The sequence below is a fragment of the Onychostoma macrolepis genome, chromosome 07 (assembly GCF_012432095.1).
Source record: "Onychostoma macrolepis isolate SWU-2019 chromosome 07, ASM1243209v1, whole genome shotgun sequence".
NCBI lineage: Eukaryota > Metazoa > Chordata > Actinopteri > Cypriniformes > Cyprinidae > Onychostoma > Onychostoma macrolepis.
Window position 1 is genome coordinate 45733194 of NC_081161.1, and position 24824 is coordinate 45758017.

Genomic DNA, 24824 nt, shown 5'->3' on the forward strand with positions numbered 1-24824 from the left:
AGCAGAATAGAAATAGGTAGGAAACGAACTATTCTTTCCTAGCAACAAGGAATTAATTTAAACAACAGAGCTAAGAATGAGTATTAAAACACTTACGCACTGCCGTCTGTCTCTTCTGGTGACTAATCGCCTTCTCCCGGGGTCTAACAGTGCCCGAACAGTTTAAATAGTTTTTACAGTCGCTGTGGTCGCTTTTAATTAGCACAACCACCAGCCAATCGCAGGCCAATGGCTCAAATCGAAACTAACACTTCGCACTTAAGTGCAGGAAAGGAGTTTAAGCTAAAGGGCAGTTATTATAATGATCAGTTAGTGCAATCAAAAATATAAACCACAACGAAAAAGCAGAATAGAAATAGGTAGGAAACGAACTATTCTTTCCTAGCAACAAGGAATTAATTTAAACAACAGAGCTAAGAATGAGTATTAAAACACTTACGCACTGCCGTCTGTCTCTTCTGGTGACTAATCGCCTTCTCTGAACATAACGAAACAAATCTGAACATAACGAAACAAATGCACTTCTTCCGTCTGTTCTGCAAAATGTAAACAAATGTAGCCTTTATTTCTGCAAGCGTAAATATTGTGAAAATATCAATATTAATTGTGTCTTGGCAAGGCATTCCTCCTGGAACTAACACAGGTTTGGCGGGTGTTTATTTCATACTCTGTGACAATTAATAAATTATACATTGTATAGAAGGTACATGTACAACAAACTGGTAATGTCATGGTATCGTGTACTGTAATCGAATCTATACCTGTGGAAACGACAGCACACGCGGTGTTCGTCTAATAAAGATCTTCATAGCTAGCAATAGCCTTTCCACGTCTTCAACGCTCTTGATGTTACAGCGGCAGGGAACTGAACTAATCATTCAAACTGATTCGCGAACCGATTCACTGGTCTGCCAACTGGTTTGATCAAGCCTTCGAACAGAATTGACTCAAAAGAATGAATCATTCGCGAACGGGCATCGCTCATTGCCCAGAAAAAAAAAAAAAAAGTAGACGGGCACGCTTGGAATAAATTGAAGGATTTTTAATGCATTAAGATAAAGTAACGAGAGGAGCGTCGCCCACAGTAACGAAGTAAAAGTACCGTTTTTTCACTAGAAATGTACTTGAGTAAGAGTAAATGTACCCGTTTTTAAATATACTCTAAAAGTATTAGTTACCCAAAAAATTTACTCAAGTAAATGTAACGAAGTAAATGTAACTCGTTACTACCCACCTCTGTGCACTGTGAACTAACATGAATAAACAATGAACAATTGTATTTTCATTAACTAACATTAACAAAGATTAATAAAGATGAATAAATAGTGTAATACATGCATTGTTCATTGTTTGTTCATGTTAGTTAATACATTAACTAATGTTAACAAATGACACCTTATTGTAAAGTGTTACCCAGTTATCCAATCACATCCTCTATTGAGTCATGTGAGGTTTTTGTTGCACATCAAGGGATTTATGTAAAATGTGTCTCCATCATAGTTTATGTGCATAACTTTTTATTGGACAAAAACACTAGCTGCCTCAAATGAGCACATACATTTTTTTGTGCACAATTTTAGAATTTCTGTGCATCTTGACATTTCCATACAGCATTCCAAAATTCACATAAAAATAGGTAGATGGCAACACAGCTAGTGACTGAGCCCTTATGTGACAGGAACACAGTACACACACACACACACACACATACACACACACACACACTCACACAAACACACACAGCAATTGTTTTTGTGCTAAATTGAAAAGGAATACAATATAATGTTTTTTGTCACTTTAAATGGTTCACTTTATTCAAAACTGATTATTTTTTGTTTGTCAGTAAAGTTCTTGCATAAATTGGCAGTGTGGGTCTTATTTCAGCAAATTACTTCACACTGTTACATCTATCCCCAGCCTGTTACAACTCACCCCAGTAGTGGGGTAGGTTGTAACAACGGAACTCTTTGTATTTGACATTAACTCACACCATTTGTGATTATGCAGTACACGTCCAAGTGAGTTTTATTTGTAGTAGACAAATGTGGCTACGATATACCAAAGTTTGAGAGATCTAGCACAAACAACCACTGATTTACTGATGCTCAAACAAAAAGTGTTACTATCATCCCCGGTCTCCCCTACTTTTACTTTTACTTGAGTACATTTTAAGTGATATATCGGTACTTTTAATCCGCTATTTTCCTCCGTTTGTGGTCCTTACATGCTTATTTTAATTTTATTTTTATCCATCAACGTGATTGGATAGAGAGATAGTAATCGGTCTCGTGACTTTCATCAAATCAAACTGTGCATAGAAAACTTTAATCGCCAACTGCTGTTTACAACCTGGTCTCATAGAAATTCGTACCTCTGTGCACTTTTTGTGCGACACCATTTTACGTACCTTGCTGCACGTTTCGCCGCAGTTTCAAATAGAAATGTCCACTGAGTGGCGCTAAAACACAGGTTCAATATGTGAACCCTGGCACGTTTTTATTACGTAGATATTGGTACGTATTGCTGTTTTTTTATTATGTTGCTTCAGATACGTATTGCGACGGTTCAGAATTCAAATATCCGGGGACTATCGAGTAGGTTTAGGGCTGGATTTGGTGTAGGGCATGTTGAAAATACGCCCTACACCAAATCCAGCCCTAAACCTACCCGACAGTGTTAAAAAATGCAAAACTGATATAAAAACATATTAATTGACGCAACTGTGCCATTTGAACTTCCTTTTACACAGATTTTAACTGCTTTGTGGTACCGTAGTTACACGGGATTCGAACCGGTGCTTCTCGTCTCCTAAGTCCGTCTCCGTACTCCGTGAACCACCGAACAAACTTATCAGCGATGAAAACCCATAGATATGAAGCTGGATGTGTGCGATGTTAACGTTCGAAAGCATCACTTTTCAAATCTTCCAGCACATTAATATTGTTTTGAAGTCATAGCATCATATTCTTCAAGTAATTGTGCCAAAATTACGCTTTATTAATCGCAACTCTGTAAATTTGTGTGAAAATGTTCATTTATTTTGGAAACTGCAGTGATATGTACTTATTGGTACATATTTCATGGCACGATAAAAAGTGCACCCAGGTACGTAAATGCCATGAGACCAGGTTGGCTGTTTATCATTGCTGCTGGAACACAGCAATTTTTTTCCCCTTTTTTTCAAAGGAAAAATATAAGTGAAATCACTGGAGTACAAAGAATGACAATGATACAATGGCGCCGCAGATGGCAGCCATGGTTTGTCGCTGCTTGGTACTTGTTCTTTTTTTGTTTGTTTGTCCTGTCTTAAGCAAATTTTTCCCGATCAGCTTTACTAGAAACGAACTCCTGGACATCAGAAATGGCACACCAAATAACTTTCTACCTACATTTGAGCATTCAGACGTTTTACTGGACATTTTAATCGGAGGAGCTGCGTTCCTATACAAGCACTCCAGGCGACACGTCACCGAGTCCTCGGGGAAAACGAGAGGTGGTGGATTATGTTTTTATATCAATGAAGGCTTGTGTACAGACGTGACAGTTTTAAAGAAGATGTGCTGCCCAAATTTGGAAGCTCTCTTTATTAACTGTAAGCCTTTTTATTCACCGCGGGAGTTTTCCTCATTTATTCTGGTGAGTGTGTACATTCCTCCTGACGCGCCTGTGAGCGCGGCGCTAGAACTGCAGGCCGATCAAATTACACACACAGAACAGCGTTATCCGGACTCTTTCATTATCATTATCGGTGACTTTAATAAAGCTAATCTCACCCGTGAACTGCCTAAATATAGACAGCACATCACATGCCCCACCAGAGACAGAAATATACTGGACCACTGCTACACTGTCTTAAAGGATGCATACCACTCTGTCCCCCGTGCAGCACTGGGACTCTCTGATCACTGTTTGGTTCATCTTCTACCAGCCTACAGGCAGAAACTCAAATCTGCTAAGCCTGTAGTAAAAACTGTAAAGAGATGGACTGCTGAAGCAGAGCAGGATTTACGGGCCAGCTTCGAACTTACTGATTGGAGTGTTTTTGAGGCTGCAGCTACTGATCTGGACGAGCTTACTGACACCGTGACGTCCTACATCAGTTTCTGTGAGGACATGTGTGTACCCACCAGGACTTATTTAACATTTAACAATGACAAACCTTGGTTCAGTGCAAAACTCAAACAGCTTCGCCAGGCCAAAAGAGGACGCCTACAGGAGCGGGGACAAAGCCTTGTACAAACAGGCCAAATACACACTGAATAGGGAGATAAGAGTGGCAAAATTAAACTACTCTGGAAAGCTAAAAAAAACTGCTTTCAAGCAATGACTCTACATCAGTGTGGAATGGCCTGAAAGCCATCACGAAGACCCCATCCCCCAACACTGAGGCCAATCAACAACTGGCTGAAGACCTGAACGAGTTCTACTACAGGTTTGAAAAGACTGGTCTGACACCCCACACCCGCTCCGACCGTCTCACAACACAGCCATCAACACCCTCACCCTCCCTCCCCCCTACTGTTTCTCAACCTGTACTCAAGATCTGTGAAGATGGTGTATGCAAAGTCTTCAGAAAGCAGAAGATAAGGAAAGCCAAAGGCCCAGACGGTGTCTCTCCAGCCTGCATCAAAGCCTGTGCTGTCCAGCTATCATCCATCTTCACACTGATCTTCAACAGCTGTGTGAAGTCCCATCCTGCTTCAAATGTTTCACCATCATCCCTGTACCCAAGAAACCAAAAATCACAGGACTTAATGACTACAGACCTGTTGCTTTAACATCTGTGTTCATGAAGTCATTTGAGAGACTGGTGTTGGCCCACCTGAAGGACATTACTAGACCCTTGCTGGACCCCCTGCAGTTTGCTTACCGAGCAAACAGATCTGTGGATGATGCAGTTAATATGGGACTGCACTACATCCTGCAACATCTGGACAAACCAGGGACTTATGCAAGGATCTTGTTTGTGGACTTCAGCTCCGCTTTCAACACCATCATCCCGGACACCCTTCAGAACAAACTAACACAGCTCTCTGTACCCACCTCCATCTGTCAGTGGATTTCCAGCTTCCTGACTGACAGGCAACAGCTAGTGAGGCTGGGAAAACTCACATCCCACACCCGCACCATCAGCATTGGTGCCCCTCAGGGCTGCGTTCTCTCCCCACTACTCTTCTCCCTCTACACAAATGACTGCACCTCTAAAGACCCCTCTGTCAAACTCCTGAAGTTTGCAGATGACACTACAGTCATCGGCCTCATCCAGGACGGCGACGAGTCAGCTTACAGACAAGAGGTTGAGCAGCTGGCTGTCTGGTGCAGTCACAACAACCTGGAGCTGAACACGCTCAAAACTGTGGAGATGATAGTGGAATTCAGGAGAAACCCCCCTGCTCTCCCCCCACTCACCATCATGAACAGCACTGTGGCTGCAGTGGAGTCATTCAGGTTCCTGGGCACAACCATCTCTCAGGACCTGAAGTGGGACAATCACATTGACTCCATTGTGAAAAAGGCCCAGCAGAGGTTGTACTTCTTTCTTCAGCTGAAAAAGTTCAACCTGCCACAGGAGCTGCTGAAACAGTTTTACTCAGCTGTTATTGAGTCGGTTCTGTGCTCCTCTATAACTGTCTGGTTTGGGTCAGCCAGCAAATCAGATTTAAGAAGACTTCAACGGACTGTTAGGACAGCAGAAAAGATCATTGGTGTACACCTGCCCAGCCTTCAGGACTTGTACAACTCCAGAGTGAAGAAACGGGCAGGTAACATCATCAAAGACCCCTCTCACCCCAGACACAGCCTGTTTGCACTTCTCCCTTCAGGCAGACGGTTCAGATCTCTATGCACTAGAACATCTAGGCATAAAAACAAATTCCTCATGTGTTTGCGCACACCTGGCGAATAAAGCTAATTCTGATTCTGATTCTGGAAGTGCAGTCTTCAAGCATCAATTCAGCTGTATCTTTCTCTAATATGTTAATGTCAGTTTTAATGAACAAAAATAGCCATTATGAAAGTATAAGTACAAAGTATAAGAGGCTTATATAAGAGGAAATAAAGACAAAAGCAAACAATTCAGTCAAACATATGCTACAAAGTCAGCACTGTAATGTTATACTATAGTTCAAAATAAATATGACATGACCAGGAACAAATCATAGATTCATGAGACCACGAATACCTGTTAAATATACCCAAAACGAATTGTATCTCATGTTTAATCACAACAGAGCAGGGGCGGATCTAGAAAATAATTTTTAGGGTGTCAATGGGGTGGCATGGGGTCTATGAGGGGTGACAACACCAAAGCAAGCCCCCATGCATAGTTTTTGGGGATTTATTCTCTGACATGCACAGTTGTGTTCACAAATATTGCCTTACCATTAAGTAATCATCTATACTGTTTAAAATGAAAAAGAGTGAGTCCGAAATTTTCGCATGTTGAAAAATAAATACGACCTCACGTTGTGCCAATCACGTTTACACACTGCCTCCGAAACTTTCGTCCGTCACAAAAAATTCAGATCAGGTTCGATTTTCTGCGTTTTCGCATCCGTAGCATTCATTTTAATAGGAAAGGATGAAGAACACGAAAAAACGGAAAAACGCATGCGAAAATTTCAGACTCAATGTGCAATGGCCTTCAGTGTGCAGAGACCTTAATACTTTTGAATTTCCTAACATTAGAAAGAAATACAATAATATCACAGCATTGAATCTGGATCAGTTTTGAAAACAATGCTTGGTTTTCTGTTATTACCAGAGGTGGGAATGTCTGTAATCACCCAGAACACACTATCAATAGTCTAGCAACACCCCAGCAACTGCATAGCAAGAGCCTAGCAACCAACAACACTTTAGCAAACATCTAGAACATCTAACTGAGTAAACTATTTATGTTTTTTTAAACAAGACTTTAAGACAAGCCAGCATAAATTTGTCTTTCAAACTTTTCAATCTAGTTATTACAGGTATTCTTAAATTCTTACACACAATTCAAATACACAGATGACTTTCCTGCCCAGTGAACACTCATGAGATCAATAACACTTAACAAAAAACTCTTATTATGATTCAGGAATTATTTTTGCAGCTCAATGTCTATTACAGTATACAACATAAATTAAATTACAGATAATAATAATAATTCAGCAATTAACTTTTGGGAACAGGTAATTTTCATTTTACTACTGTAAAGTAGTCTTGCAGTAGATTAAAAACACTAGAAAAGTTCAAATACCAAAGAATTGTATATGTACTTGGTATGCACCACAATACAGTACAGTAGAAAAAAAAAATAAAAATTCAGCATCCTCTGCACATTTGATCATATTTCATTACAGTATACAGTACTATAACGGTTTCCTGGTCTCCTGACACAAGACTATAGGCCTACACATAAAATAAATTGTTACAAATAAAATTTGACAGTCACACGTTTGAAGGTGTACAACATGTGCTACAGTTTACTGTACATATAGAATAGTGAAATTTCCATCATGTAGCCTACTGGCACTGTACTGTAATTATACTGAATGTGTAAGTTTAAAACCCATGTATATTATTCGTTCAGCTCTCTCCTCTCTCCGTTGATGCAGAGATTCTGATTGGTGTCATCAGTTTTACTACCTAATGTTTAACTTACTCATTGTTAAACTTTTTGAGAAATGTGTCTTTTGTCCTGAGAAATTAATTAATGGTTTGGGAAAATGGGCCAACTGAAATCAGTTATAGTATGTTAACAATCGAGAAAACTGCAATACAACATTCTTACCTAACTCTGCTATTCGTGATCGGCATCTTCTTATTGATTTCATGTTATTGTTTCGTCCGATATGGCAGAAAGGCCTATATCCATGATGAAAGTGGAGCGAGCGGTCCAATTGTTTGGTGAGAATCGGATCACCAAACAATTACGGGATGAATCTCAGACATATCCAGACGGGATTAGATTTCTCAGAGGACTTCTGAATAAACCAAGAATCAGTATCTGATTCACGAACAAATGTAAAAACAATTTGTTAGTGAATGGGCTGCGCTTTGTGTTTTTGACTCGAAAAGAACTGGTTCAACTGAGTCATTTGTTAATGAAGCCGACTACACTGGGTGCGCTGCGTGCGCGTGAAACCATCGTGCGCTGTCATCGCCGTGGCTGAAAAGTAGCACATGAAACACTGCTTACATTTATATTTTATTCTGTGATAATTCTGGGGTGGCAGCTAGGGTGGCACAGCTTTTTCTTAGGGTTTTTCACCCCATGCCAGCAGAATCAACTTTAAACACATATTGTCTTATTAATAATCACTGTATAAAGGTCTTCTTTTATTTGTGTACACTCACAATTAAAACAAAACAGATTTTATATATATAATGTAATAATATTTAGTATTTTCACATCTAGATGTTTTTTTTTTTTTTAATTTGCACTACTGTCTGTTAAAAATAAATGAAAAGAAACTGAGCATAGTAGATTTTTTTTCCCCCCTGTTGTACCAAAACCGTATCAAACCCTGACCCCCGAACCGAGGTACATACCGAACCATGACATCTGTGTACCGTGCCACCCCTGGTATACAGGTGCATCTCAATAAATTAGAATGTCGTGAAAAAGTTCATTTTTTCTTGTAAGTTATTTCAAAAAGTGAAACTTTCATATATTTTAGATTCATTGCATGTAAAGTAAAACATTTCAAAAGTTTTTTTTTGTTTTAATTTTGATGATTAGAGCTTACAGCTCATGAAAAGTCAAAAATCAGTATCTCAAAATATTAGAATATTTACATTTGAGTTTCAATTAATGACCATCCCTACAGTATAAATTCCGGGTATCTCTTGTTCTTTGAAACCACAATAATGGAGACGACTGCTGACTTGGCAATGATCCAGAAGACGAACATTGACACCCTCCACAAAGAGGGTAAGTCACAGAAGGTCATTACTGAAAGGTGTGGCTGTTTACAGAGTGCTGTATCAAAGCATATTAAATGCAAAGTTGACTGGAAGGAATAATTTGGTTAGGAAAAGGTGCACAAGCAACAGGGATGGCCGCAAACTTGAGAATACTGTCAAGCAAAGCTGATTCAAACACTTGGGAGAGCTTCACAAGGAGTGGACTGAAGCTGTAGTCAGTGCATTAAGAGTCACCACGCTCAGGCGTCTTCAGGAAAAGGGCTACCAAGCCACTTCTGAACTAGAGACATCGTCAGAAGCATCTTACCTGGGCTGTGGAGAAAAATAACTGGACTGTTGCTCAGTGGTCCAAAGTCCTCTTTTCAGATGAAAGTAAATTTTGTATTTCATTTGGAAATCAAGGTCCCAGAGTCTGGAGGAAGAGTGGAGAGGCACAGAATCCATGTTGCTTGAAGTCCAGTGTGAAGTTTCCACAGTCAGTGATGATTTGGGCTGCCATGTCATCTGCTGGTGTTGGTCCACTGTGTTTTCTGAAATCCACAGTCAACGCAGCCGTCTACCAGGAGATTTTAGAGCACTTCATGCTTCCTTCTGCTGACAAGCTTTATGGAGATGCTGATTTCATTTTCCAGCAGGACTTGGCACCTGCCCACACTGCCAAAGTTACCAAAAGCTGGTTCAATGACCATGGTGTTACTGTGCTTGATTGGCCAGCAAACTTGCCTGACCTGAACCCCATACAGAATCTATGGTGTATTGTCAAGAGGAAGATGAGAGTCACCAGACCCAACAATGCAGATGAGCTGAAGGCTGCTATCAAAGCAACCTGGGCTTCCACACCACCTCAGCAGTGCCACAAAGTGATCACCTCCATGCCACGCCGAATTGAGGCAGTAATTAAAGCAAAAGGAGCCCCTACCAAGTATTGAGTACATATACAGTAAATTAACATACTTTCCAGAAGGCCAACAATTCACAAAAAATGTTGTATTTTTTTTTTTTTATTGTTCTTATGAAGTATTCTAATTTGTTGAGATAGTGAATTGGTGGGTTTTTGTTAAATGTGAGCCTAAATCATCACAATTAAAAGAACCAAAGACTTAAACTACTTCAGTCTGTGTGCATTGAATTTATTTAATACACGAGTTGCACAATTTGAGTTGAATTACTGAAATAAATGAACTTTTCAACGACATTCAAAATTATTGAGATGCACCTGTATATACAGTGCCTATAGAAATTCTTCATACCCCTTATTTTTTTTCACATTTTGTTATGTTGTATTGTTGTTAAACTGCTTTAAATTACTTTTATTCCCCACAAAAAATCTACACCCCACTCACCATAATGATAAAGCAAAAAACGGATTTATCACAACTTTGCAAATTTATTAAAAAGGAAACACTGAAAAAATTACATTGCACAAGTCTTCATGCCCTTAACTCAAAACTTAGTTAAAGCACTTTGGCAACAATTACAGCCTCAGGTCTTTTTGGGAATGATGCAACAAGTTTTGCACATCTGCATTTGTTTTTGTTTTTTTTGCCAGTCTTCTCTTTAGATCATCTCAAGCTCTGTCAGGTTGGCTGGGGACCATTGGTGGACAGCCATTTACAGGTTTGTCCAAAGATGTCTGATTGGTTCCAAGTCCCAGCGCTGGCTAGGCCACTCGAGAACGTTCATAGAGTCATCCCTAAGCCACTTCTACATTGTATTGGCTATGTGCGTAGGGTGATTGTCATGTTGGAAGGTAAACTTTCAGCCCAGTCTGAGGTTCTGAGTGCTCTGAACCAGGTTTTCATTAAGGATGTCTCTGTATTTAGCTGCAGCTTTCCGTCTTCTCTGATCGCTTCCCCAGTCCCTGCCCCTGAAAAACACCCCCACTGCATGATGCTGCCTCCACCATGCTTCACCGCTGGGATGGTATTATGCAGGTGATAAGCGGTGCTTGGTTTCCCTCAGACATGAATAAGGAATTGAGGTTCATCAGACCAGAAAATCTTTTTTTTTTTTTTTTCATAGTCTGAGAGTTATTTGGGTGTATTTTTGTAAATTCCAGTCATGGTTTCATGTATCTTTACTGAGAAGCTTGAGTTTGGTCACTTTGGTCATTAGCCCAGATTGGTGGAGTTTCGCAGTGATGATTGTCCTTCTGTAAGTTTCTCCCATCTCTAAGATCATGGAGCTCAACCAGAGTGACCATCAGTGTCTTGATCACCTCTCTAACCAAGACCCTTCTCCTTCGATGGCTCAGTTTGTCCAGGAGGCTAGATCTAGGAAGAGTCCTGGGTTGCGTTTCCCAAAAGCATCGTAAGCTTAAGTACATCGTAGACCCATTGAAACCAATGGAGCTACGATCAACTTAGGCTTACGATGCTTTTGGGAAACGTAGCCCTGATTGTTTCAAACTTCATGCATTAAGGATTATGGAGGCCAAATGCTCCTGTGAACCTTCAACACAGCAGAATTTTTTTTTTTTTTTTGGAAGTCTTCCCAAGATCTGTCTCAACACAATCCTGTCTCTCAGCTCTGCAGGCCATTCCTTTGACCTCATGGCTTAGTTTTTGGTCTGACATCCATTTCAGCTGTTAAACTTTATATAGACAGGTGTGTGTGCCTTTCCAAATCATGTCCAATCAACTGAATTTGCCACAGGTTAACTCCAGTCGGTGTATAGAAACATCTCAAAGATGATCCAGTGAAACTGAAATGCTCCTGATCTAAATTTCAAGTGTCAAAGCAAAGGGTATGAAGACTTGTGCAATGTCATTTTTTCAGTGTTTCCTTTTTAATAAATTTGTAAAGTTGCGATAAATTCGGTTTTTGCTTTGTCATTATGATGAGTGGGGTGTAGATTTATGTGGGGAAAAAAAGTAATTTAAAACAGTTTAACATAATAGCGCAACATAACAAAATATGAAAAAAATTAAGGGGTATGAAGACTTTCTATAGGCACTGTATATAATAATGAAGGGCCAAATTCAGTTTACACCTTTTATTAAAACATATCCTACCTTATACAGCAGAAAAATATAAAGTCTCTCACAAGTCAACCCCAAGATGCATATTTTTCGATGCTTTCTTCTTTCTCCATGTGTATCATCTCTGTGCAGATTCTTGACTGGTTTGTCCAGATTTGTCTGGCCCTGCAGTATATTCATGATGAGAGGAGGAACATTCTTCATAGAGATATCAAACCTCAGGTAGACACTGATAAAGCTTACTAAAACATTTGTCACCAAATTAAATGTGTATAATTGATGAGATTTCTATTGTCATTGTAGAATATTTTTCTGACTGAAGATGGCTACATCAATCTAGGGGATTTCGGTTACTCAACAGTGCACATCAGGTAAACAATACAAAACAAACAAACAAAAACCTAATACTCATAAACAGAATAACATTCTTGGACATCAAAATTCTGGACACACTGGACTAAAAATACATTGACAAATCTAATTTAATTTTGTTTGTAATAACTAATATAATAACCTATTCTAATTATTAGATTTCATAAAGTATATAAAGTATGCAAGCAGCAATTAAGGGGCCTAGCACAAAAGAGGCAAAGTAAGGAGCTAAGCATGGCAGGGAACTTCAGACTAACTGCAGAAATGAGTAATTAAAGGCATTTTAAGATGATCTTATTCAAAAAGGCTGAAAATCATAAATACAGTAACTAGTAATATGATTTAATGGTATATCATATCACATTACCAAATTGATGTGGTGTGGTTAGTGTGAGGTGACAATGACAAACATAAAGTTTAGTGACAATATGCTTTGCAGAGATACAGCCTCCGATGCAGCTTGCCATGAAATTTGTTGAAGTGGTAAATCAAAACCGCTTTGTCTTTCGTCACAAAACCCATAACTTTTTGCCAGAATGGTCTGAAGATGATCCGAGTCAAATTTGGTGAAAATCGGACCAATGGTCTAGTAGGAGTTAAAAAAAAAAAAGGTTTTATGAAGAAAATCAAAATGGTGGACAGGAAGTTCAGCCAATTACTGTCTAATTGGTATTGATGTTCTCAGCATGATCCAAGGAATTTACCAATACCAGTTTCATGACAATAGGCAAAACCAATCAAAAGATATCATTTTTTAAATGTATTATATTTTTTGACCACAAGGTGAGGCTGCCCTAGCCATTGTGTTTATAAAATGTAGCACGTTACAGCAAAATTCAAAATTGCTGACGCCCAAAATGGCAGACATTGGAAAATTGGATATCGTTTACAACTTGGAATGTTGCACTCAATCTGAAGAGACCAGTCTTGAGGTTTTTGTCCAAATCAATGTATATACTGTATATATATATATATATATACAGTGCCCTCCACTAAAACTGGCACCCTTGGTAAATATGATCAAAGTCGGCTGTTGAAAATAAATCTGCATTGTTTATACTTTTGATCTTTCATTCACAAAATTCACAAAATTCTAACCTATCATTGAAGTAAAACAATTGAAAGTGGGGGATCTCATTGTGAAATAAATGCTTTCTCTAGTTCATATTGGCCAAAATTATTGGCACCCAATTATGGCAACGTCCTTTTCCCAAGATAGCAGCTCTGAGTTTTTTCATTTATTGCCTGAAGAGTTTGGAGAACACCTGATAAGAAATCAGAGACCATTCCTTCACTTTCTGTTGGTCACATTTGACTTCACGCTGGAACGTATCACGAATTGGGATCTCGCCTGAGAGCCCTGTCATCTTCGAGTGCATCTTCCAAAGCATATCGGCGTGCGGGATTTGCATCTCGCGCTCCACCCAGCAGGGCAGGTATAAATGCGGAAGCGTGTGCAACGCACATTCAGCTTTTTGCTTCAGAGCTGAGCGGTTCTATTGTTCTGCTCTGCCTGTCATCTGAAGAGGAGTATTCTGACGAGTCAACGAGCGCTCTGGGGATCAGGCTTCTTCACCACTGGTGTTGGGGTTACAGCGCTGCAGCGGTGGTTTCCCCTGTGCGCTTCAGCACTTTGAAAGAGTTAATTTCCCTAAAAGAGCAAGACACAGGTGTGACGTTGCGTCTTTGTAAAGACAACGGTGCGTCTTTTTTAAAGATGTCATTCCACCCGTGTGTTTTTGGATGCAGTCATTACCTGGTGTCGGATGACAGTCACGATCGTTGCCTCATGTGTTTGGGCATCGAGCATGCTGAGGCTGCTTTCGTGGATGAGTCATGCTCTCATTGTGGGAGGATGACCATCTCAGCGTTGCGGTTGAGAGTCCAATACCTCAGGGGAGGTGGAGTCCCCTTATCTATGCCCCGATCTAGATCTTCTTCTGCACCGCAGAACAGGGCTACGCAGAACAGGTGAATAGACAGGGCTCCTGTCGTATGTCGCAACTTGCCCGCCATCTCCTCCTATCGAGTCAGAAGCATCTGAGGTCACTTCGTGCCATTTACATTCTGGGCCTGCTCAATCGTGCAGCCAATGAGCTTTCATGGCAGCATGCGCTTCCGGGAGAATGGAGACTCCATCCCTGGGCGATCCAGCTGATATAGAGACACTTCGAAGTGTCCAGACCCGTCGCATCCTTGAGTTCGAGGCTGAAATTAATGCTTATTTCAGTATGATTAAACAAAGAAAATGAAATAGTATCATATTAATTATTGGGGTGGCATCCAGGGTGGTCGATCAGATGTCCAATGCCACCCCTCTAGCTCCGCCGCTGTCTTTACGCCCAGTCCATTTGTTTAATCTCCACATGATTCCTCCCTACGGGCAGGATGTGAGTAGTTATATCCTATACTGTCCATCAATAATGATTTATGACCGGATTTATGACCGGATTTATGGGCACCCTGTCAGCGTTGATCGACAGGTTGTCCTATGTCAAATGTATACCAGGGTAGATTTCTGACCTGAGTTATGGGTATATGACCCCTCTGTCACGCTGACTGTCACGTCACCGGGGTCCTGTCAGCCCTGACTGACATGGCAGTAGGGGTTTGTAAATCAAAAGATCTAAACAGATGACATTTGATTTGACATTTGTTGGATTTATGAGTGGATTTACGATTTTTCTTATCACTCACCTGGTGCTGTGGGGGTTTTATGGCCTTCCTTCCAGGCCTGTTTTTCACACCTAAAGACCCCACCTACATCCTGAAATGCTGTTTTAAATAGTGTGGTTAGAATATAGTAATTTAAACACAGAAGACATTCTGAACGTTCCTGCCACTATGGCTGCCGCTGCTCCAAAAACTCCTAAAACCGTTAGAAGAGGCCTTGTTGATATGAGAAAGGAGCTGACTTTTGCACCAAGAAAAAAACAAGGAGTTAGTTTGACAAAGTTTCTTCATGACAATGTGAATATGATGACCCGTGACTTCCCTATGTCTGGTGATCGTGTCGGTAGATATGTGTTTGACAAATTAATGCGCGTTGTGAAGCTCTACGCTACAGATATCGAAGATAATTTTACAACGCGGGAACCCTGTCTGATTTTCCCGGCAAAAGACTGGTGGTTATTCTACAACTACGTCTGGAGAGATTTGAATGACTGCGGTGATGATCCTTTGTACATTGCAGAGTGGAACGGTATAGTTCCTGACACAAGATTTCGTGTGGTTGCTGATCACAGTAAAAAATTACCGGATAACTGTGTTTACATTTTTTGCCGCAACGACAAGACAAAGATCCGTGAGCGCGTGTGGCCTATTCCTGAAGCGGAACACTACATGCGCTATGACATGAAGTTTTTGTTTCAGTGGAAAGATGTTCATATAATCGACAATGTTTTTACATGTATTGACAAGATGTTCAGATGGTGTGATATGTACGATCGTTACAGCTCTGTAAAGGTGAAATTGTTCCACCCTGAACAGGGCGTTCCCGAGACCCCAAACCGTCTCTTATCTCCACCCACATATTACAGCCATTAAAAAGTCTACAGATCGGAACGCTCACTACATTCATTTCCACCATGTCTCAAGAATCCACGTCTGCCTGCTGCTATAGCAACACCCCTGAAACCCTGCCTGCAATGCCTGATGACAATGCTACACCTGTGGAGACCCTCCCACAAACCTCCAACAACGACTGGCTGGATAAATTCTGCATGGAGCTGGGGTATCACAACCTGACCTCTCTTGCGACGCCATACGGCAGTAGCGGTGCGATAGCTGGAGCCGCGGCCTGTGCCGGCATTGATGACACCGATGGATGTATCCGTACTGACGCATTCAAAATCATAAAAGCAACTATTGTGGTCATACTGGAGCATCTTATCAACAAAAAGCTTAAGGAACTCTGCCTTGGTTGTGCCGTGGATCATCCTAGTCAGCTTAGACACTCCTGTTTGTTTGAACCCAGCGCCTATTTCTTTGACGCATACTTTGAGGAACTATCACGTAATCTGGTAAAACCTGAGCTTAAACACATCATAGCTCAAGCACTGAACCGATTCGGTTTAAGGATTAATCCACACAGAATCCAGGGTTCGGTGGATGCTATATTGTGTGAGCTACGTGACGAGGTTTACATTGTGGAGAAACTTCGTGAGGTCAGAGAAAAAGTTGTGGATGTTACCAGTGAACAGATTGTCTAAGACGCAGTGGACAGCTGGAAGGGCAGCACACACACTGGACAAGTATAACATCGCCATGGGGAACGGATGGTGTGTTAATGTTCTGACAAAATGTATATTTAGACAACGTATTAGATGTGAAATGACCAACTTACTGTACAAGATCATTGATGACAATCCTGATGTGTCCTTAGCAGTAAAAGGATGCGCTGTTGATGCCAAACGTTTTACAAACCTCAAGAAACAAATGGCTGTTGTAAGAGCCATGTCAAATGACTGGACTGATGTTATGCGTATGTGTATTAACGCCAGTGAGACGGTTTCTGTAACTATCATAAAAATACTAGACCTGATGACTGAATGTGGTAGTGACATTAGAATTGCAGACATTTTATGTATGTGTACATACGTAACAGACCTGTGTACGGCATTGATGTCAAGAAATGATCAGACTAATGTTTGTGAGATTATTGAAACTCTGATTGACTATGTGATAGAGAAAAAAATTGTAATGTGTGTGAAGTTTCTTCAGTACATTGATGATGTTTGAAAACTGCTATTTTCTTCTTGAAATGCTTTTTGATAAATAAAAAACAATTCACTTTAACCCCAGGTGTTATTCTTTTCTACACTCCGAAGTGACAATATGTCCGAGCAGACACTCAAAAGAATTTACTATACCCCTTCTAACTCAGGGGCTCTAGGAGGTAAAAAACGATTAAAAGATGCCATTTTAAAGGAAACAGGTGTTCACTTAAGCGATAAACAGATTTCAGACTGGCTAGCTGGCGAGGATGCATACACACTACACAGGACAGCGCCGCTAAAATACAAAAGGAACAGAGTTTTTGTCTATGGTATTGACATGCAGTTCCAGGCAGATCTGGTTGATATGTCGGCATATGTTAAGGAAAACGATAACAACCACTTTCTGTTGACATGCACACAGCGTCAACGTTATTTTTAAGTATAAGGTTGGTGACACAGTTAGAATCTCTAAAGTTAGGGGTCCGTTTGCAAAAGGATATGAGAAAAACTACACAGAAGAATTTTTCACAGTAAAAACATGTATCCCACGAGATCCTCCTGTCTATAGACTCCGTGATTATGTTATCGATGGGGATTTTTACGAGGCTGAATTGCAAAAAATATCTGTGAGTAAGAACAAAACGTTTAAAATAGAAAACATTTTGGACAGGAGACGAGAAGGTCGATCAACAAAGGTTCTGGTCCAGTGGTTAGGATGGCCTTCAAAATTCAACACGTGGCTGAATGAGAAAGACGTGGTAGATGTGCAGAGGCCATAAAATGAAAGCACGCATAGGTGTGTCTGAGGGTGGATTTTACCTGACGCTCCCATGCAACGCATCGTTAGCCGTTTATCCAGAAAATATTATTTCTAGTTATAGAACCATGCTGGCAAGAACTATAAACCTAAAAGGTGAATGGGAAGTAGGATTGATTGAATTTGAATATCCAAAATCATGGTACACATTTCCAGAGGAAGATGGAGCGTATATTGTTAAAAGGGCTCAAAACACACCGGAAGATGATGATGGACATATCCCTGAACATTATGCTGTTGGCGAAGGGATTAAGATTCACATCAACAATGGAAGTCGAAGCATATCAAAGCTATGCAACACATTAAAGACTGGTTATTATGAGGATGTTCTTTTTCTGATTAGAGAAATAAACACAACTTTACCTCCTGGGATGACCCTCGGATATGATCATGTAAAAAACAGAGTCTTTCTAAAGGCCCCTCCAAAGATGTCACTGACGTTTTATGGGAAGTTAGCTGTTATATTAGGGTTAAACCCCGGCGTCGCTATAGAATCTCCAGACCAAGCTAATGAAGTCTATGGCGGTGGGATCACAACTGTGACGTATGCCCTGCATCAGGCGGACATAAATGGGGGTTTCTACAGTTTGTATATATATACAGATATCATAGAATATCAATCAGTTGGTGATGCGCACGTCCCGCTACTGAGATGTGTACATATAGATGCAGAGAATAATAAGATTGTCAATGTTAGATACGATAAGGCACATTACGTACCGGTCAATAAAACAACCATTACAGATATAACCATAGAGGTAAAAGACGATCGGAATCAAAACGTGCGTTTCACTTACGGGAAGGTGAGTGCTAAGTTACACTTCAGACCTGTGAAACAAGGTGTTTTTTAAAAATAAAATAATGCCGTATTCCAACACTTACAAAATGGATCCTGAGCGATACATAGCCTATTATCAAAATGATCAAGCGCAAGGAGACAGCAAAACGCGTTACAACCAGAGTCCTGCACGGGTCCTGTTTGATAAGCCCGCACCCACACCCGCCCCGCACCCGCAGTAGTTAACCGAATACCCGACCCGTTATCCGACAGCAACACTAATTTAATTCCGGACCCGACCCGACCCGACCCGTTTGACATAAAAACCGCGACCCGAACCGCACCCGCATTAAATCTACATAAGGCAGACAAAAAAAACTTTATTTTATTTTTAATGTAACAAGCAATTAACAAGTCATTCTGAGTTAATGCGTTAATATTTTAATAATAAATAATAATAAATTTAATAATAACATTTAACACACGCAGCCCAACAAGTTAACAGAGAGAGAGAGAAAGCACCATTCAACGTGTAAACAATAAAAAACTATTGCGGACTAAAGCTTTTATTCAAATTGTGAATAGATTAACTACAGAAAAGCGAGCAAAGAGTTCTCCCTTTAATATAATCACTAGACCTACAGCTGTCAATCAATGTCAGTACAGCTGTCGATTGGCTACAGTGCGCAGTGTTTGCAAATCCCGCTGTAGAAGCCCGGTCTTCAGACAGAGTGTGCGAACACAAGCACGGGACAATTTGAAAGGAGCTGCCTATCAGCGTGTACTGGATTAAGTCGAAATAGTCTTGGTTGTAATTGTACCCGCAACCCGCCCGTGCCTGTCACCAGTCCGACCCGCACCCGCACCCGACACGTCAATATTATTCCACCCGTTACGTCAATTTTTGCGGTTCACCCGTCGGGTACCCGCGGGTACCCGCCCGCGTGCAGGACTCTGGTTACAACAGCAAAGTCAAAGAGATCTGTCAAAACAATATTCTAGATCATGGCTTTACTACACAACATGTCCGAAGAATGTATTAAATCAGAACTCGACCTGTTCACAGTGCCTCTGACACAAACTGCTATTAAAAAAAATACCTATATAGAGGTGCCACCATTATCAGCGATTTCAGACACAGCACCTTTGGAGTTTTTTATTGCCGGGACCGGTGAGGATTACATTGATTTGAACAATACATTGTTATTTTTGAGGGTCAAAATCACTAACCCCGATGGTACAGATATTGCAGACGGAGCCCCAGTGGGGCTTATCAACTATGCAGGAGCAACAATATTTTCACAAGTTGATGTGTCGTTGGGGGATCGTTTGATATCACAGAGCACAAACACGCATGCTTATCGCTGTCTTATCGAGTGTCTTCTTAATTATGATAAACATACCCTGGAAACACTTTTCTCCGCCGGATTGTTCTATAAAGATACAGCAGGGCACATGGATGCAGCAGATCCAGCCGGTGGCAACCACGGTCTAACAAAGAGAGCCGCATTTACCAATGCCAGTAATGTTGTCGAGCTACTCGCACCCGTTCACAGTGATATCTTCTTTCAAGAAAAACTCATGCTTAGTGGCATTGGCATTAAAATACGCATGACAAGAGGTAAAGACGAATTCTGTTTGATGAGGAGCGGGGGTGTTTCCTATAAGCTAAACATTATGTCAGCCTCACTATTTGTGAAAAAAGTGAGTGTCTCACCAGCCGTGAGATTGGGGCACACACAAGCACTGCTGTCAACCACAGCCAAATATCCGATCGATCGTGTGTGTGTGAAAAACTTTTCAATTCCTTTGGGGTCACGAGTCTGTAATCAAGAAAACTTATTCTTAGGAACTCTACCAAAATCTATTGTTCTAGCCATGGTTGATAATGATGCCTTTACAGGATTCTATAATAAAAACCCGTTTGCGTTTAAAAATTACGATTTAGAATTTTTATCTATTTATTTGGATGGGCAACAATTCCCTGCAAAACCTCTGCAGCCTGATTACGGGGGTGGTTCTGCAGTGCGTGAATTCTACCAATTAGCGCTGGCTTCTGGAAAACATCTCAAAAACCAAGCTCTATCTATTGACAGAGAGGACTTTTTGCATGGTTACACCCTCTATGCGTTCAATCTTATGCCAGACGAAGGTTGTGGACAGCACGTGTCGCTTATCAAATCTGGGAATATTAGACTCAGACAGCCTCTACCCCATACAATTAACCTTATCGTCTATTCTATTTTTGACTGCGTCATTGAAGTGTCGAACCGTCGTCAGATCTTGGTTGATTACTATTAATAAAATAATAATGAACACGGTCCAGCTCACGTCAATCATGGATAAGATTTCATGCAACACCCATTTCCTCGGTGTGCTCCCTTGCGACTATTTACCTCAAACACCTTTACGAAAATTGCCATCATCAGTTATTTTTAATACACATGCTTCAAATATGCCAGGCCAACATTGGCTTGCCATTTACATAAATGAGGAAAGCGTAGGATATTTCTTTGACAGCTTTGGAAATAAACACGACGACATCCGTTTTCCACCAATAATCAACGCTTTTCTAAAACTAAATTGTAGAGTGGTACAATATTCCACAGTGCAAGTCCAGGATTTTTCATCAGACACTTGTGGCCAACATTGTGTGTTTTTTCTTTATCACATGGCAAAGGACCGTGATTATGATTATGTGTTGAAGTGATGATTATCATGAAATCATTATAGTGATGATTTTATAAAAAATGACAAACGTGTGTCTGTTTTTGTAAAAGAACTAAAACGATCTCAATGTAATGAAAATGTTTTTAAGTGTGTTCAATGTGTGCAAACGGGTGAAATGTTTATGTCTTATGTTTAATATTTCTCAATAAAAACTAAAGAAAAAGAACATTTATTTTATGACTTTATTATACACAACACATTTGGCATTACATACAACGTTGTTAATAACAAGGTCAATAACTCAGTCAAAATAAAAAATAATGAGAACATGAGAACACTTTGTAAAGAAATTAGATATTAAAAACTTAACCACTTGCTATGGTCAAGAGTGTGTGATTTGAATATCCCATCTTCAGGATATTTAGATTGTCTTGTTGGGGTACTTGGGTCTACTCTCTGTTTTTTCCTTTTTTTAGAAGATTTGGTTATTGGAGGTGTTGATTTGATTTTAAAAGAGTTAATCGTATGTCTAACATAGTGATTTGGGACCATTGAATACGGCATGTTTAATGTGGCAAACGCCTCCAGAAACTCACTCCATCCAATAGGCCTCCGGTCATCAAGAATATTTTGCGGTGCCATGACACTTTTAACTAAATCCAGCATGTGTGAACCGGGGACGGCTCTGCCTTTAAACACAAACTCGCCCGAATCGGTCCAAGAAGCGATGTCTTTGGATTTAGACATTTTATCCAAAACGTAGCGAACGTTTTTTGCATTCCTCTGTGGAACATTCTTCAAAACATCATCCACAACAACATCTAAAGCATCTTGGATGCTCACACCCGTAGTCGTCGCTGGTTCTTCTTTATCAGCATGGTTGGATGATGGAAGCGTCAATGTTAATGTGTTTGTCTCCCTGTCCGCTAGTTTAGCTAATGTTAAAAATCTCTGCAACACAGATGTGTACATCTTTGCCTTTTCATGCGGCTCCAGATCACCCCTGTGCAGTATATCTCTAATGGTCGTATCAAGATCATTCTCTGCAACCTGGTGTATAGACTCACGTGGGGTACCGGTCTTTAGCTTATCCAGCTGTCTCTGCGAAACCAGGTACATTCTTTCGGTGTGTTCCAGCCCCGCCATTATGTATTAGATGCAATCAAATCGCCCCGCCTCCCCACATAATGATCTACAAGCCCAATCATTGAATCTATCATGATGACTTCAGAGTTTAAAGCATTAAGTGTAATCCCTTTCACTTTCATACACACCTTACCCCTAGCTGTTAAAAACCCATAACTTTTGGGACCCGATGTAACAAACAGGGTAATGTGGTCGTCGGGACCAACGTCATCAGTAAGATCACCAAGATAGGGACCTAACGGCGGTTCGTATTCGCCTTCTTTTGATGTAAAGACAACACTGTCCGTATCACAATAAAGCAGTCTATCCCCCAGCCTATCCATAAGCTCGTAGAGTTCTAAACGTGCATGGGCTGTTGTAAAAGCACCGATAAAGACATTGATGTCACGAGTCGGCGCAGCTTTCCCATCTGCGTAAGACCACTGAACAATTGCAACAGTGTCTGATACAAATGAGAAATGTCTGATGTCGCGCTCTGTGCCAAAAATGTATTGCGCAAACTGTTCTGGTTCTGTAAGTATTTCGGTTGTAGGTAGACCTTCACGAAAGCAGTACCGTCCCCAAAGCGAGTTTAAGACCAATTTCATTATAGACCTACGTGCAGGGTTCGACGCGATCTTGTCCGCATTCAGCTGAATCCCTTCTTTCACAAAGTAATCTCTGATGTAAGATTCTTTGTCGGCGTCGGTCACCACATCTTTTGGAAACCCAGAGCTCTCCTGTTTGAACTGTAACAATGTTTTAACATAATCACGGAACAGTGTTTCTAATCGCTGGGGAAAATGCCAGACCTCATCCACATTCACTACAACATAACCTTTTTCAATAGCTTTTAGCACCTCTATGCTTACCCAGCAACCACTGATGGCTCTTTCCTCATCGGTGTGCATACACGGTAGTGTCTGATTCTGCTGTTCTGCACATAACCTACATAGTGGGAACGTTAATTATTATTATTTTTTTTACACGATATGGGAGTAGGGGGTAAAGTAGTTTTCGGGGAGGTAGCATCGTAGCTTTGATAAGTCCATAATAATTTTCAAGATTATCAAAATCTTTGAAAATTATTTGTGGGTGTCCTATAGGGAAAGATTTTGTTGCCTGGCAATACGGATACAAACTCGTAAAATCGGTATATCGTATGACCTCCCCTTCATCAATCTTATGGTACAGTTTGAACGAGTTCGTCCTACCGCCATACAATGCTTCGCGAGGTTTCAATCGCTCCGGATGTTTGTAGGTGGACATAAATGCAATCACGTCAGCATCCGATTGTTTAGCACGGTTCCAGCGACACTCTGACATACATTCTGTTTGTAAATTGTAAGCACTCTGCAAAATTTCAATCTTGTCATCAAACTGTCTTTTGAGAAGACTGTAAGGCACTTTTAATAACGGGTTTAAATCATTCGGGTCGTAACAACGCTCGCAGCCATGGAAAAAACAACCTGAAAATTCTAACGCTTTTTTAACAGTGCCATCGATATAAAAACCATCCACATAATACTTACCGAATGACACCTCACCTTGATTTAGTGCGTGTTGAACATCTACGCCGCGTGATTTTCCGATATATTCAAGCCATTCAATTGAGATGTTTGAATATGTTTTGTTCTGTCTGATGTACGCGTTGTTGCGTGTCAATGCTATTGTGTCTTTTGGGAGGTAGTGCGTTTTATAGATGGCCATACAAGTGGATGCCAGAGTGGTGTAATTAAATGGATCCAGACCTGTACACAGAATGAATTCATCACGGTACTTCAGACATACCTCCTTCAGCAGGACGACATCATTTTTTCCATACATAGCGAGTTCTTTTTTAAAATCAAACACTTTGTCGGAGACAGTACTGTACCACTCATCGAACTCTGTTCTATCTTTGTTTGACATAGAAGCATATCCGTAAAAATCTCTGGCAGGGTACGGTCCTACATACGATTCATTTTCGACGCGGTTGAATTTATGTGGGAAATATCCCTTCTCAGGATTGGTCAGATTAAACGCAGCAGGTGTGTTGGCTAGGCGCATGGGAATAAAACTGTAACTATCGATAAACCTCTGCTTGAACGCATCATCATACATTAAGATTAGACAACAGCCTTGCATTGTAATTTTAGGGGCAATCCCCATCTTAGTGAAGTATTCCAAAAGAATGAAATTGTTAAATCCTGAAGCATTATGTGCAATCCATGTGAAATTACGATAGCAAGGCCGTCTGAACTTCTTAATGAGACGAGCCACACAATCAGAACCTTCAGCTACGAATTCTTCACCATCAAATGTGATCGCACATACAAAATTTGCCACATGCATACCGTTTTCATAACGAGTTTCAAAATCATAAAAAATATAACGCTCGAACGGTTTCTCCATCTTAACCGGCTGGATAAAACACTGATGCACACCATCGGTAACCAAACTCTCACCACACT

General features: G+C 40.5%; 1 protein-coding gene across 3 annotated transcripts in view; it reads left to right on the forward strand.

The window, feature by feature from the left end:
* The window catches only part of LOC131544660 (serine/threonine-protein kinase Nek11-like), a 53367-nt gene that overhangs the window by 20361 nt on the left and 8182 nt on the right, over positions 1-24824 (forward strand). For all 3 annotated transcript variants that reach the window (XM_058783039.1, XM_058783036.1, XM_058783037.1), the window contains 2 exons: positions 12024-12113; positions 12195-12262. In XM_058783039.1, the coding sequence (XP_058639022.1) occupies positions 12024-12113; positions 12195-12262 (158 nt within the window). The remainder of the gene's footprint in view (positions 1-12023; positions 12114-12194; positions 12263-24824) is intronic.